Genomic DNA, 13,898 nt, shown 5'->3' with positions numbered 1-13,898 from the left:
CAGAAGGCTGTGCCATTTGTACTGTTAACTAGGTGAGCCCTATCTCCCATGCAGAATGAACCTAACGTTCTCACTTCACCCAAAGTCCCCAGATTCCATAAAAAATTCAACTAGTATTTCAACTAGTATTTCAAGTATTTCAAGTATTCAACTAGTATTTCAAATTTTTTGAATTTCAAAAAATTCAACTGAGTATATTCATCTCAACATATATCTCATTTCAACATCTGACCAGTGGTTTCTGACCTTCACTAATGAAAATAAGTAACCCAAAGAGCTTTTTAAAATGCTGATCCCATGCAACCCAGTCCCACTGGACTGTATCTCAGCCACTTTTCTAAGTTCCACAGAAATGCTGCAAAGGTTGAAAATTACTGGATTTTCAACCAGTATGTTACCAATGGATAATCCATCAGAATCTATTAAAATCACAAAATGAATCAGTGAGTAGGATGGAGACCTGAGCACCCACCTGTTTTAAAAGCTCCCTGATTCCTGATTATGCATGATCAGAAATACTACCAAGAAGAGGCCTCTCTCTCTTAGCTGGGCTGCATCCCCTCACTGCTTGTGGCCTTGCTGTCCAACCCCAAGAGCTACAATGGACACCTCTGACTAAGGAACGAGGGTCAAATTACTGCCTTGGCATGTAATAAACATTCAGGTTTTTATGCATGTGTTCAATTCTCCAGGGCTATTCTCACCTACTCAAAAAGGAATAAAAATTACATATATATATATATATATATATATGAAACAGATATGAAGGGCTATTCTTTTCTTTACTAAAACCCAAACATTAGTATTTGACCATGCCAGCCAAAGAAACTACTTAAGTTTTAAAACAAAGTAGCATCCAATCTCGGAGAAGGCAATGGCAACCCACTCCAGTACTCTTGCCTGGAAAATCCCATGGGCAGAGGAGCCTGGTAGGCTGCAGTCCATGCGGTCGCTAAGAGTAGGCACGACTGAACAGCTTCACTTTCACTTTTATGCACTGGAGAAGGAAATGGCAACCCATTCCAGTGTTCTTGCCTGGAGAATCCCAGGGACGGGGGAGCCTGGTGGGCTGCCGTCTATGGGGTCGCACAGAGTCAGACACGACTGAAGCGACACAGCAGCAGCAGCAGCAGCAGCAGCAGCAGCAGCAGCAGCAGCAGCAGCAGCAGCAGCAGCAGCAGCATCCAATCTAAGCACTGATCCAATTCTCCAAGTTGAAGTATTTTATAACTACATGATACCACTACTAAAGCCAGAAAGATATTTACATGTTTTATGACATCATCATTTTTCCAAGAAAGTTTACTCCAGCAAACTGCATTTTTAAAATATTCTAATTAAAATTTCCTCTTTACTCCAATCCAAGCTGTATCCACAAATAAAGACTGGTACATACATAGCAGTACTTAAATTTTAAACTGCTGAATCTACAAGCAATAAAACAACCTAATATTAAAAAAAAAAAGACAATCATAAAGACAGATTCACAAAGTCTTACTGTTAACTGAATAACTTCTGTGTTCAAAGCTGTAAAATTGTGATAAGTAGAAAATTTCAACCTAGAAATTGGTCTGTCTAGAAAATGGTCCCATTATACTGCAGTAAAAACAAACCTAAATGAAATTAAGGAACAGCATAAAAATATATACAGGAGTCAAAAAAATATTATACTGCAGGACTGAAAAATAACATGTTTAATTTATAATTACAAATTTATTATCAAAAAGCATCACTTCCTCTAAGGAGAAATAAGGTATGAAATTAAAATGACAGCTTCTAATTGATGAAGAGTTGGCATATTCTTGAAACTCTTAAAAATATATTCCTATGTATGTTATAATATTATGATCAATTTGAAAGCTAACAAAGAAAAACGTGATCAAATATAATAGGTCTTTTGATACATTAAAAAATATATACTATTCAAGACAAAATAAGTGTTTTTTTAATACTCCAAAGCAGCTACTATTTGTTGTGTTCGAATATTCCTAATAGGAATATTAGAAAGAAGTGAGAGGTGGCATCTTAAAACAAACCAAGTAAACCTACATGACTTTTATTACTCAGGCAAGCTGAACACTTACCATGTGATTCCTCCCTTTACACTGAACAGGGAAATAAGAGAAGCACATAAGAGGGCCTAATTTCAAAGCTTTTAAAAACAAAAACAAACATTAAAATTGTTCAACAAATTTTTCCAGAGACAGTTTTGAAAATAAATGAAGAATAACTGATGCAACAATGGCCTCGATGTTTTTCTATTAACACAAACCACTTAAGACCAGTAAAGAGCTTTTGTTAATATTTCTTTAGTGCCTGATTAGTTTATACTGACAAGCATTATGAAGCTAGGAACCAAATAAAACTGAGACCAAAATGATGAAAAATTTGTCTATTCATAGTTTCTTATCTCAGAAAAACCTGAAAATAGAACGAAGACTATATTTTCCTCTACATATTAAATATCATTGCTACATACTATTTTAAATGATTCCTTTCCAAAAAATTAAGAACATACTAACTTTGCAGTCTAACATGACTATTAATTAAAAAAAAAAAATCACCAACTCCAGCCCACAGTTCAGTAAACTTTTTCTGTAAAGAGTCAAAGAGTAAGTCTTTTAAGTTTTAATGGTCACAAGTACTGTTTAGTAGTCTTTTTTTTTCCTTATCTATCAACACTTTAAAAATGTAAACACCATTCTCAGCTCTGTGGTAGGGTGGTATAAAAATGGGTGGAGGTTCCAGGCTTCCTTTGCAGACCTTTACTCCACCCAAATTAATCTTATGACGCTTCAAATATGTAAAACATTCTTTTGGTAACTATTTAAAACTCTATGTTAAAATATTTAATCATCTAACTTTTCTGACAGCATAATCTTGTGAAACAATAAATGAGCTACTTCTGAAATTCCACTAAACCTGCCATACTTTTAAATATCTAATTTATTTATTCTCAAAGTTCCCTGGCTATTACATCTTACCCACCATTAAAATAAATTTGAAACATTCCAATGTTTTAAGTATTTGCAGGATTTCAATTTTAAACTGTAGCAAGATTTCTAAATAGTTTTTGCATTAGAAGTCAAAACTGTCTGTCCTTCATTAATTATGCCTACCACTTGGACATATTAAAAAATATTGATGTACATTTTTAAAAACTGTGAAATTTCAAAGAATCAGAGTTTGTAATCAAGCTTTCGATGTAGCCAACTTAAGTTTAACAGAACATAGTAATCATTTCTTTCTGGTCCCTAAATGACTTAAATCATTAGACACAGCTACATATTTGCTCCAAGGACATAAAGTTTACGCCAGAAAAATATTAAGAAAGCTAATCCCACCAGCTTAACTATAGACAAGCACTTTAGAAAGTGATATACTGAGGTACACAGAAGAACTAGGAAGAATTTCCTAGTTATCAATGGAATGAAATAAAATTTCTCTAAGAAATGTATCACATGTACTTTTCTATATTCTAAGATTAAAACACTTTACTACTTTTCAAAATATACGCATTTGGGAAAATTTTAAAATTCCACATTGTTTTACCACTGTAAAATATTCTCACATTGATAAATCCAACAAATTTATATTAAAATTTAACAGTGAAAAAGAAGACAATTTTAAAATGTCACTATGTAAGTATTATGTATCCAAGAGGAAAAGAGAATTGCAATAAAGCTAGAAATTACTAAAAAAAAAAGAAAAAGAAAAAAACAAAAAAAACCAATGCTCAAAAAATTTACTCAACTAATTTGGTAATGGGATTTAAAAATCTATTAACTTTTAGTGTGATTATAAAAAACAAAAAATTTTCTAACTGAATTTAAATGAAAATGTAATTTTCATTCAAAGGATATTTACTTGATGGAAGGCAAAATAAAAAGTTCTTGATTACTATTCTACTTAGGATTTACTTTGCTGTATTCATTTTAATTTAAAAAGCTTTAAAATTTTTCAGGGACAGAGACAGTCAGGAAAAAAAAAAAGGCACCGGTGATTTCAATTAATACGTTTAGCCTCAGAAACTTAAGAATCATGGCTTTAAAACAGAGAAAAAAATATTGGTAAGTATTTTTTAGAGTCAGTTGTTAAGCTGTCATTCATCTAAGGTGAACAACGAGACTCTGTTATCATTTAGAACCTGTGGGTTATAACACATTTGAAGTATTCTTTTTTACCCTACCATTTTGACCCCCTAAAACAAAAACCTAAGTCAGATAAAGTCTCTAAAACTAACTTCCAGTTTGTAAGAAACTCGGGCATAAAGAAACTTGTTGAACATCACTGCCAGGATATAACCAACAAAACCCAGGATGTGAAATATTCTTTATGAGGGGCTGTTTCTTTAAAAATAAAAACAGTAAGGAAGCAATCAAAAACAAAAAAAGAAAACCTACAGACTAAAAAATAATGGATTCATCAACCTATTTGAAGAAACCAAATTATTTTTTTAAAAGATTGAAGACTTGGACAAACTGGGGCTTTTACTACTTAATATTAAGTAACTGACAACTTGTAAGGTATGATAAAGAATTTTTTTTAAGAATCCTTATCTTTTATAGGTCCACAGTCATATAAAATTACATGAAGTCAAGGTTTTCATACAAAAAATTTCAGGATTACTTAAAGATGAAAAAGATCAGCCAAGTACTAATAACTGTTATGGCTGACTAATAAGCATATACTACTCTACTTTTCTATATGTCTAAAATCTTCCAAACTAAAGAACTGACATCAATTAATGGTGAATATCAGTCAAGTGGCGATGACAGGATTTATCAAGATTCCTAGTTTAGCAGCAATTAAAAAAAGATAAAGTGAAATGAAGCAAAATTTAATATTCATTTCATAAAGCATGATTATCTTCAGAAACTAATTTTGGTTTACTACCTGTAAGAGGTTAAGAGACTTGTTAGTTTATCATAAACATGATGATTCAGAAAGATTAGAAAATACAGTACTATATAAGGCAATATCTAAAGAATTCTAAGTATACATCATCCACCTGACAATATAAAATCACTTTAGTTAACTAGTACTTTACTTACATTTTCCATATAGTTTGGCTTAAAGCCCTCCTGCTGTCGCCTCAGCTCCTCCTGTTCTCTGTGTCGGATCATTTCCTCTTCACGACGACGGTGCTCTTCCTCATGCCTGAGAGATTTGTAAATAAAACCTCAGAGTGTAACATATAAGCCATAACCAGATATCTTATTTCAGGTAAAATAAAATCATTTATGTGTATCATGTATTTATACATTATGCCAGTCTCTGATAATGAGTGACTTAATCAAATTTATCTTCCTTCTATTTTGTTATAACCTCTAATAAATCAAACAAACCAATGAAATGGTAATTATCTAGGGTAAATTTAAAAAAAAGTCAAATAACAGCATCCTAGTTATATGCTTACAGTCAAAAAAAATCCAGCCTCCAAAAGCTCAAAGTGAAAGTGAAAGTGGAGTCGCTCAGTCGTGTCCGACTCTGCAACCCATGGACTGTAGCCCACCAAGCTCCTCCCTCCATGGGATTCTCCAGGCAAGAATACTGGAGTGGGTTGCCATTTCCTTCTCCAAAAGCTCAAACCAGTACTCTATTACGGAACAAAGAAAAAGCCTGGAATTCACCAATGGCAAAGCAGTTAGTACCAACCATTGCAAATTACCACACTGCAGAGACAAAAATCCTACTATGTACAGAAGGAAGCCTTCACAAGCCCCCTCTCCCTCACTGCATCAACCCACTGAGGAAATCTCCTGGGAGCAGGTATCTATGTACCACCTATTTTTGTAAATTTTGGAACAATCATTCACTCACTGTGGCTACCTCTGGGTTAGAGCACTGTTAAATAGTTGAGACAGAGACCATATGACCTGGAAAGCCTAAAATATTTAAGAAGGAGCCCTTTCCCAGAAAAAGTTTGCCAACCTCTGCCCCAAAGGTATATTCAAGCACGGAACAACAAAAATACAATATGTATGTGAAGGATTACTATTAAATAATAATTAGCTGTAATATGATCAAGAGGGAAACCCACAAAATATTAATCTTATTGAAAATATTATCTCAAAATATTGAAATATATTGAAAATATAATAATATTTAAGATATCATGCTACTGCACACTTAAAAGACTACAGTATAATATAAAGGTGACTCTTTATTGAGGTATTCTCTTGATTGTGGTAGCCTGGAACCAAACCCATACTAACTTTGGTATGCCTGTATTACTGCAGTATTCATTCCTTGGTAATTTTCTCTCAGGTTCCTTTCCCATTTGTTATTTGGATTCGACTTCTAACAACTAAGGAAGAGCTGTCCATTCTCCTCCATTTATTTACTTATTTGTTAAATTACTTTTATCAGCACAGACTCATGGGTATTTGATCTCAGTAAATATCATTTGACAAATGTAAAACCTATCATTTCTTATTCTGTTGTTGAAATTGTTCCAACTTTGGCCTTTAGGAGCGTCTTCAGTTTAGCTCCTGTGTTCTTTCAACAGGCCTGAGCTTAGCTCAAGGACTTCCCTTCACTCTGGCACAACATCAGTCAACTTAGACTTTTTAATACTGGAATCAGCCACTTTTCCAAAAAGCCCTGGTTCCTTTTATTGGAGAATGGTATTCAGAAACAAAAATTTGGGCATTATTCCCAAGGCATCACTGCTTCTGGGTAGACAGAGCTAGGAAATATATATACATATGAACCCACATATATACATACATCTGTATTTTTCTATCTGTCTAGACAAAACGGTACTCAGTTCACACTGATACTGATCCCCACTGAACATGACAGAATTCATTTTCATTTTAGCCTTTCTGCCTTCTTTCTTTCTCCAACAATGAGAAAGCTCAGGTCATATTTACCTAATTTATTCATTTAAGAAAGTATATACATTATTTTCAATAAAGTCTTGATCAAAAAGGGAAAAAAATAGTTTCAGAATTGCAAACCTATATCTTCTATATATTTTTTCATTATGGTTTGTCACAGGATACCGAATATAGTTCCCTGCGCTATTCAGTAGGACCCTATTGTTTGTTTATTCTATACATGATAGTTTGCATCCCACACTGCTTTCTTTTAATTACTTATTATTTCAGCATAAGTATAGGGCACTAATTTTAAAAGCCTAGCTGTAAAGGATAAATGTAAAAGGAGAAAGCTAGATTCAGAAAGGTTTATTTTAGAAGAGAGGAGGTTTCCTTTTATTTGGACAAGTAGAGACTTAAACACAATTACATAAAACAGTAAAAAGCAGTAAGAAAGAAACTGAGGACGTCCCTAGTGGTAAACAATCCACTTGCCAATGCAGGGGACACGGGTTCAATCCCTGGTTTGGAATGATTCCACATGCCACAGAGCAACTGAGCCCACGTGCCACAACTACTGAGCCCGCACGCTAAAGCCTGTGCCCCACAACAAGAAAAGGCACAACGAGAAAAACGTGCACCGCAACTAGAAACTAGCCTCTTCTCTCTGCAACTTGAGAAAGCCCAAAGGCAGCAACAAAGACCCCAGTGTAGCAATCAATCAATCAATAAATAAAAATTGTTTGAAAAAAAAGAAAGACATTGAAAACGGCCCCTTGGGAAAGGAGTTAATTGGGGAGTTTCTTTTACAACAGTGGTTTCCTAACTTCAGAATGCCTGAGTCACCTGGAGGGTTTATCACAACACAGGTGAGTCAGCTTATGACTCAACAGTACTGAGGCTAAGATGCTGATGCTGCCTGCCAAGTACTATAAATTGAGAGTAAGTAGGCTAGAGTAAAATCAGAGTAGTCCTAATACAGAAACACACATACATTGATATCATCAGGTACAAAGTTGGAAAAATATACTATATGAACTACTATCTACCTCCAGACCCTGAGGACACTTCAAACTCATTAACAGGTTTTCACTTTCTTTTATTTCCCATGATAACCTTACTTCCCATCACAGCACTCAGTACTTTAACAGCACTTTCAAAACAAAATTTTAAGTTTGCTTTAATCTATCATAGCAGTGCTTACAATTCCTAATTAAGACTGTTGAAACATGTAAGAGTAATATTTATCTTATATTTTACAATTAAATCTTGCAGATGCAAGAAAAATTGTTACTTTTTCTTTCCACATCTGGATCAACTACTCCCTTAAACTTCCTTCCTTAACCTAAAAGATTTTAAGATGCCTGTCACAGTTGTCTATCATGTACTGAGATCTCTGATGCTCATACCATTTTTACCGTGAATTCCACCGCCAGATATCTTTTTTAAATAAATTATCAGAAGAACAAAAATGCATAATGGCATTCAGACCAGTCTTAAACACATGGAAAAATCAAAACTAAGAATGCAAAATATACACATCTATAGAAAAATAGTTCAGTAAATCAGTCCATTTTTACAGTAAATTAGATGAAATAATGCCTAGCCCTCTAAGTTCACAGTGTCTGTGAAGTGTCCACAACTGGCTAGAATCATATTAATAGAATAATGAATTATGGGAGATTGTTACTAATCCCATAACTGTAGTAAAAAATGGACAATTCTGTTATTAATATTAAATACAACTTGTCAATAACAGACACTGGAGTTTTATTAATAACATATGCAATAAAAGCTACATATATTCACATATACATTATAATGATGTTCTTTACCTCAGCTGTATTTGCTTTCGTTTTTGTAGCTCTTGGTTTCTGAGTTCTTCCAAACGTCTGAGTTCCTCTTGACGCCTCATTAAATCTACAAAATATTGACTACAGATTAATATTTTTAGCTTCTTCTTCTGTATTTTTACATCTATAAGCATACAGGTTCTCCACGACTGGCAATATACGTAGTAACTTATTTATACTCATGCACCTAGCTTCTCTTTTTAAAGTCTTATTGCATCATTCTACAATGAAAGATTATAAGCTGTGTAATGAACCAGGTATCATTTCTGGGCCTATTTCTTCAGGTATATGAAGAAAATAAAATCTACCCTTATGCTAAAAAATTAAAATAGGTAGTAACTGCTTTAACACAGGGTCTGGAAAATACTAAAAATAGAATGAACAATAGCTACATTTTCATTTATACAGTTTTGAGCAAATTACAATTTTTTTCAGCAGCAAGCTTGAAGCCCAAAATGATGCCTTGGGAAACATCAGCAGAGGGCACATTTAGCATCAGACCAGAAACAGTAGGGAAAATGGGATAGGACACAGCATAAAACCCCAAAACATCCCTCTCAACACTATCAGCAGGTCTCCTCCTGCATCAAATCAGCATCACATGAAGAAAAGAGGGGACAGTTCCTGAAAGGGGAAAAAGGGCTGAACACTGATGTGAACAAGCCCACTTTAAACAGGACGAGCATTCCCACTGTCACCAACCCATGTCACATATCAAGAACAAGGCTTTCAGAGTGAAGCAATGCAATGAAAGATGCCCATTTGAGAAGCAGTGGATAAACTTCCCAAGTGTTAAAATATCTTTGTACTATCCTACCCAATTATACATGCATGCATGCACTAATAAATATATTTTAAAATATATATAAGTACTCCAGATAACACAATTATTGGCTTTCTTTTTTCTATAACCATGTTATCTCAAATTTCTAAAATGAACATAAATTATCTCAAACATTTCTTAATAAAATACTATATTCAGAATTCTTATAATACTAACGGCTCAAGTTAAAATCCCACAGGCAAATAACTCTAACATCTTAACTATAACAACATAGGCATCATAATTATAAAAAGGTAATATTATCCTCCCTGAAGGTTAAAAAAGATTGAATTATGAATTAATTATGTACACAAAAAAAGATCCAGACAGATTATAAGGCTCTAGTCATCCAGGCATGATATGTCAGTATTCCAAAGCTCCTCCCAAAATGCCACATCCCAGACCTGGATGTTCAGTCTCAACTGAGAAACTAAAAAAACAAAAATTTAAAAAAAAAATTGGGGGACTCTGCTCAAGGAAAGTCTGCTTTGGTATATGCACCAGGAACCAGGTGATTCAGATAACATGCTAGTTGAAAAAAAACATTTAGCTATCTAAAAAACATGACAACAATGATCTTCAAACATTTTTACCATTAACTGTCAACCTTACTAGCTCATTAGAACTGCTCAAGTGCCTTTTAACCACAGATTAATTAAACCAAAATCTCCTGGGATGTGAATCAGCTATGAGTTTTTTCTTTTTTGAAGCTCCCTAGATGACTTCATTGTCCAACCAACACTGAGAGCCCATAACTGTCATATAATTTCTATAGCTGGTTAGACTGCTAAAGACTAAAAACATACAGTCTATTTATATTCCTAAGGGGAAATGCTTCAATAAGACAAAACATGGAAAATATCTTACTACCATTAACTAAGAAAGTCAATACAGTGTATCCTGTAACAATTTTATTACTGGTTTTCTAGGTTTGCTGCTCTTAAAACAGCAACATATATAGCAATAAATGTAAAAATATGTACTGTATTTTCTTCTATGAAAAGGAGTTAAGAAAAGAGCATGAATATTTCCTGAAAACTGGATCTCCTTTTAAGCTGGGCCTGTTAAGAAAGCTGCTTTGCCCTCTCAGATCATGCTTCCTCATCACAACAGGGTACAAAAATTAGCTCAAAGGATCTGACAATCAAATTATCTGATAAGCAGACTATCTAATACGAAGCAGGAGCACGATCAACTTAAAACAACATTTTGTATCTTCCAATTAATTCCTTTTAAGTTGCTAATACCCAAAGTTTCTGAAATTTCACAAGAAGTTAAATATATTTGTATACTGCCATGATAATGTACTTCTGGAGGAAAGTATTACCCAAAAAATATGTAATCTGAGGTGTTTTTTATCCTTTAATCCAGTAAATAACACAGGAATTTTTCTTAAAAAAAAAAATAATAATAATAATCCAGGAGGCTTCCCTGGTTGTCCAGTGGTAAAGAATCCGCCTGCCAATGCAGTGGACACAGCTGTTCAAACCCCACTCCAAGAAGATACCTCATGCCATGGAGCAACTAAGCGCTTGCACCACAACTTCTCAGCCTAGAACCCACTAGCCACAACTAATGAGCGCCTGTGAGCCACAACTACTAAAGCCTGTGTGCCCTGGAGCCCATGATGCGCAACTAGAGAAGCCAACACAATGAGAAGCCCACACACCACAACAAAGAGCAGCCCCTGCTCACCGACACTAGAGAAAGCCTACATGCAGCAAGACCCAACACAACCAAAAGGAAGTATTTTTGTAAAAGATTATAAATATAAATAAAATAATGAATATTAAAAATAACAGGCAAGAAGAGTTACTGACTGGAGGAGGGAGAGAAGATGGGAGATGGTAGAGCTGAGGAGTCATCAGCAATAGGAAACAGGGCAAGCTGCAATTTCACTCACACTTGATGCTGATGGAACACACATCTTTGGAAGCTTGCAACTTGAAGATTCCTATTGAGAGGACTTACCGTATATCTTTAAACATACTAGTATATTGTATGAATGAGTTAAATTTTATTAGAAAAAGAGTGACTTTACAGAAACATTAGGTTTAGGGTACCAAAGAAACCAAAAATATCTGACTAGTTTCTGCTGTTTGCTGAGCTGGATTTTAACTTACTTGGCACAAGCAGTTATTCAGTGAGTTGACTGAAACTGCTTCAAAAACATGTACTAATTGTGTTACTCACTCAGTCATGTCCAACTCTTTGTGACCCCATGGAATGGGGTCCATGGAATTCTCCAGACCAGAATACTGGAGTGGGTTGCCATTTCCTTCTCCAAAACATGTAATGAACAGGCTAAAAAAAGCTAACATGGATTTTACACTAAAGAAAATGAGAATCTACCATATAAAGATTTATAGATGAATGCTGAGCAAATGGCTGATTCATGTCAATGTATGGCAAAAACCACTACAATATTGTAAAGTAATTAGCCTCCAATTAAAATAAATACATAAATAAAAGAAAATACTGGCTCTAGTACAAATAATAGTTTAGAGGAAGGCAAGATTAGATGACAGAAAGTCCAATAAGAAAGCCTCTGCCAACTTCCCTGGTGGTCCAGTGGTTGAGACTCTGTGCTCTCAACGCAGGGTGCACAGGTTCAATCCCTGGTCAGGGAACTAGGATCCAAAATGCTGTACAGAAAAAAAAAGACTAGCTGAGTCAGTAAAATTCATAAAGAATAAAAACAATTTATATATATAAAAAAGAAAGAAGGTTGCCATAGAAACCAGGCAGCTATCTGTAGCACCTTCATCTCTGACGGGCAGCGAAGAGAAGGTAGATAAAGGTTCTGTTGTTATTGTTGCAGTCATTAAGTTGTGTCCAGCTCTTTTGTGATCCCATGGACTATAGCCCACCAGGCTCCTCTGTCCATGGGATTTCCCAGGCAAGCATACTGGTGTAGGTTGCCATTTCCTCCTCCAGGGGAGATAAAAGTTTAATGAAATATTAAATTTTAAAAAAAAAGGCAAAAAATTTAAAAGCAAAATAGAAAGCAATTAGATGCTTTAAAGAAACGCAAAATTCTGGGCAATTCCCTGGTGGTTCAGTGGTTAGGACTACACACTTCTATTCCATGAGCACAGGTTCAATCCCTGGTCAGGAAGCTAAGATCCTGCAAACTGCACAGTACAGCAAAAAAAAAAATTTTAAGGAAAAAAAAAAAAAGTTTTATGGAAAATGGAAAAGTGATAGGAAGAATCAGAAAAAATTACATGGAGAATTAACAGAAAAGAACAAAGAGGAAAGAGAATATAAGCAGGCATAATAAGAAACCTAGAAACAAGGTTGGGAAAAAGTAAGTTTCTGATATATACTTAAGCAGCTTGTCACATTAAGTATCTGACCAGTGAATATTAATAAATGTATGTTATTCATAACACCTGTTATGAGCACTCTTAAAAATTCAGTTAACAACAAAAAATCACACACGAAAAAATTCAGTTAGCTCTGTCTTAAGTGTTTAAAGTGTTCTTGCCAAATACTAAGAATTTAGTCTTCCTAAATTCCCATATCCATCAGCAAACCTGAATCTTTTTCATCTCCGCCAAGGAACATCCATCTGTAATCTTTTGACACGTAGTAAGAATCTTAAATAGTCAGCTTTTTTAATAATTTATTTTTTCATAAGGAAGTTCTCTCAGAAAAGCAAAAATTTTGTTTCTAGTATTTTGAGTTTGAACTGTCTTGAAACTCTTAACTAGCTACTTCAATAGTAATGGTTATCAATGAGAAACGTACCTTGCCGCATGAGCATCAGCTGGTGCTCATGCCGGGCGGCTTCCATCTCCGCCTCCAGTTTCTCTTTGGCTTCTCGGATGTTTCTGTCAACCTGCTCACGCTGCTGCTTCTCCATTTCATCCAGAGCCTTCCATCGAGATGCATACTCAAATTCAAATGTCCCAGGCTGAGCAAAACGTGGTGGTTGTTCTCTTTCCCTAAGTTTACATGAAAAGACATAAAGAAACACATGTTTAAAAACTAAAACAACACATAAGAACTACAAGCATTACCATTAACTAAGCTTGTATAGTGTTCATGGCACTGTCTGACAAGTAACTTCCAAGAAATACTTCACAGCAATGTTGTCAAGCACTTTAACAAGCCTAAGTTTAAGAAACTGCCCAAAGATGCCCAACTAATTAGTAAGCAATAGAACCAGGATTCAAATGAAGACAACCAGATACTACAACCTGCACTCCCCAAATTACCACCTGCAATAAGGCCTTTCTGGTTTTCAATCAACAATTTTATATAAGGCAGTCTGTAACATATGAAGCAAATGTCCCCTAAGTTAATGGTCTGAAGTCAGATTTTTCTAAAAGTAATAACTTTTAGGGACAGTGATAAAGCAGAAACAGTTTGTTGAGTGTTATATGCCAGGTT

General features: G+C 34.7%; 1 protein-coding gene across 8 annotated transcripts in view; it reads right to left on the bottom strand.

Moving 5' to 3' along the window:
- Window positions 1–13,898, bottom strand: part of PSPC1 (paraspeckle component 1) — a 92,713-nt gene that overhangs the window by 62,172 nt on the left and 16,643 nt on the right. For 7 of the 8 annotated variants that reach the window (XR_011259478.1, XR_011259481.1, XR_011259479.1 and 4 more), the window contains exons 4-6: window positions 13,254–13,450; window positions 8,660–8,744; window positions 5,055–5,160 (exon numbers count right to left, since the gene is read on the bottom strand). Coding sequence is in view for 2 of the 8 variants with exons in the window: in XM_069601753.1 (XP_069457854.1) it covers window positions 5,055–5,160; window positions 8,660–8,744; window positions 13,254–13,450 (388 nt within the window). In the remaining 6 variants the exon portion in view is untranslated. Of the gene's footprint in view, window positions 1–2,048; window positions 2,106–5,054; window positions 5,161–8,659; window positions 8,745–13,253; window positions 13,451–13,898 lie in introns of those variants that run through there. The other variant, XM_069601754.1, reaches the window with a different exon arrangement.

This window comes from Ovis canadensis, chromosome 10, assembly GCF_042477335.2.
Source record: "Ovis canadensis isolate MfBH-ARS-UI-01 breed Bighorn chromosome 10, ARS-UI_OviCan_v2, whole genome shotgun sequence".
NCBI lineage: Eukaryota > Metazoa > Chordata > Mammalia > Artiodactyla > Bovidae > Ovis > Ovis canadensis.
This window is presented reverse-complemented; position numbering and strand designations above follow the sequence as displayed.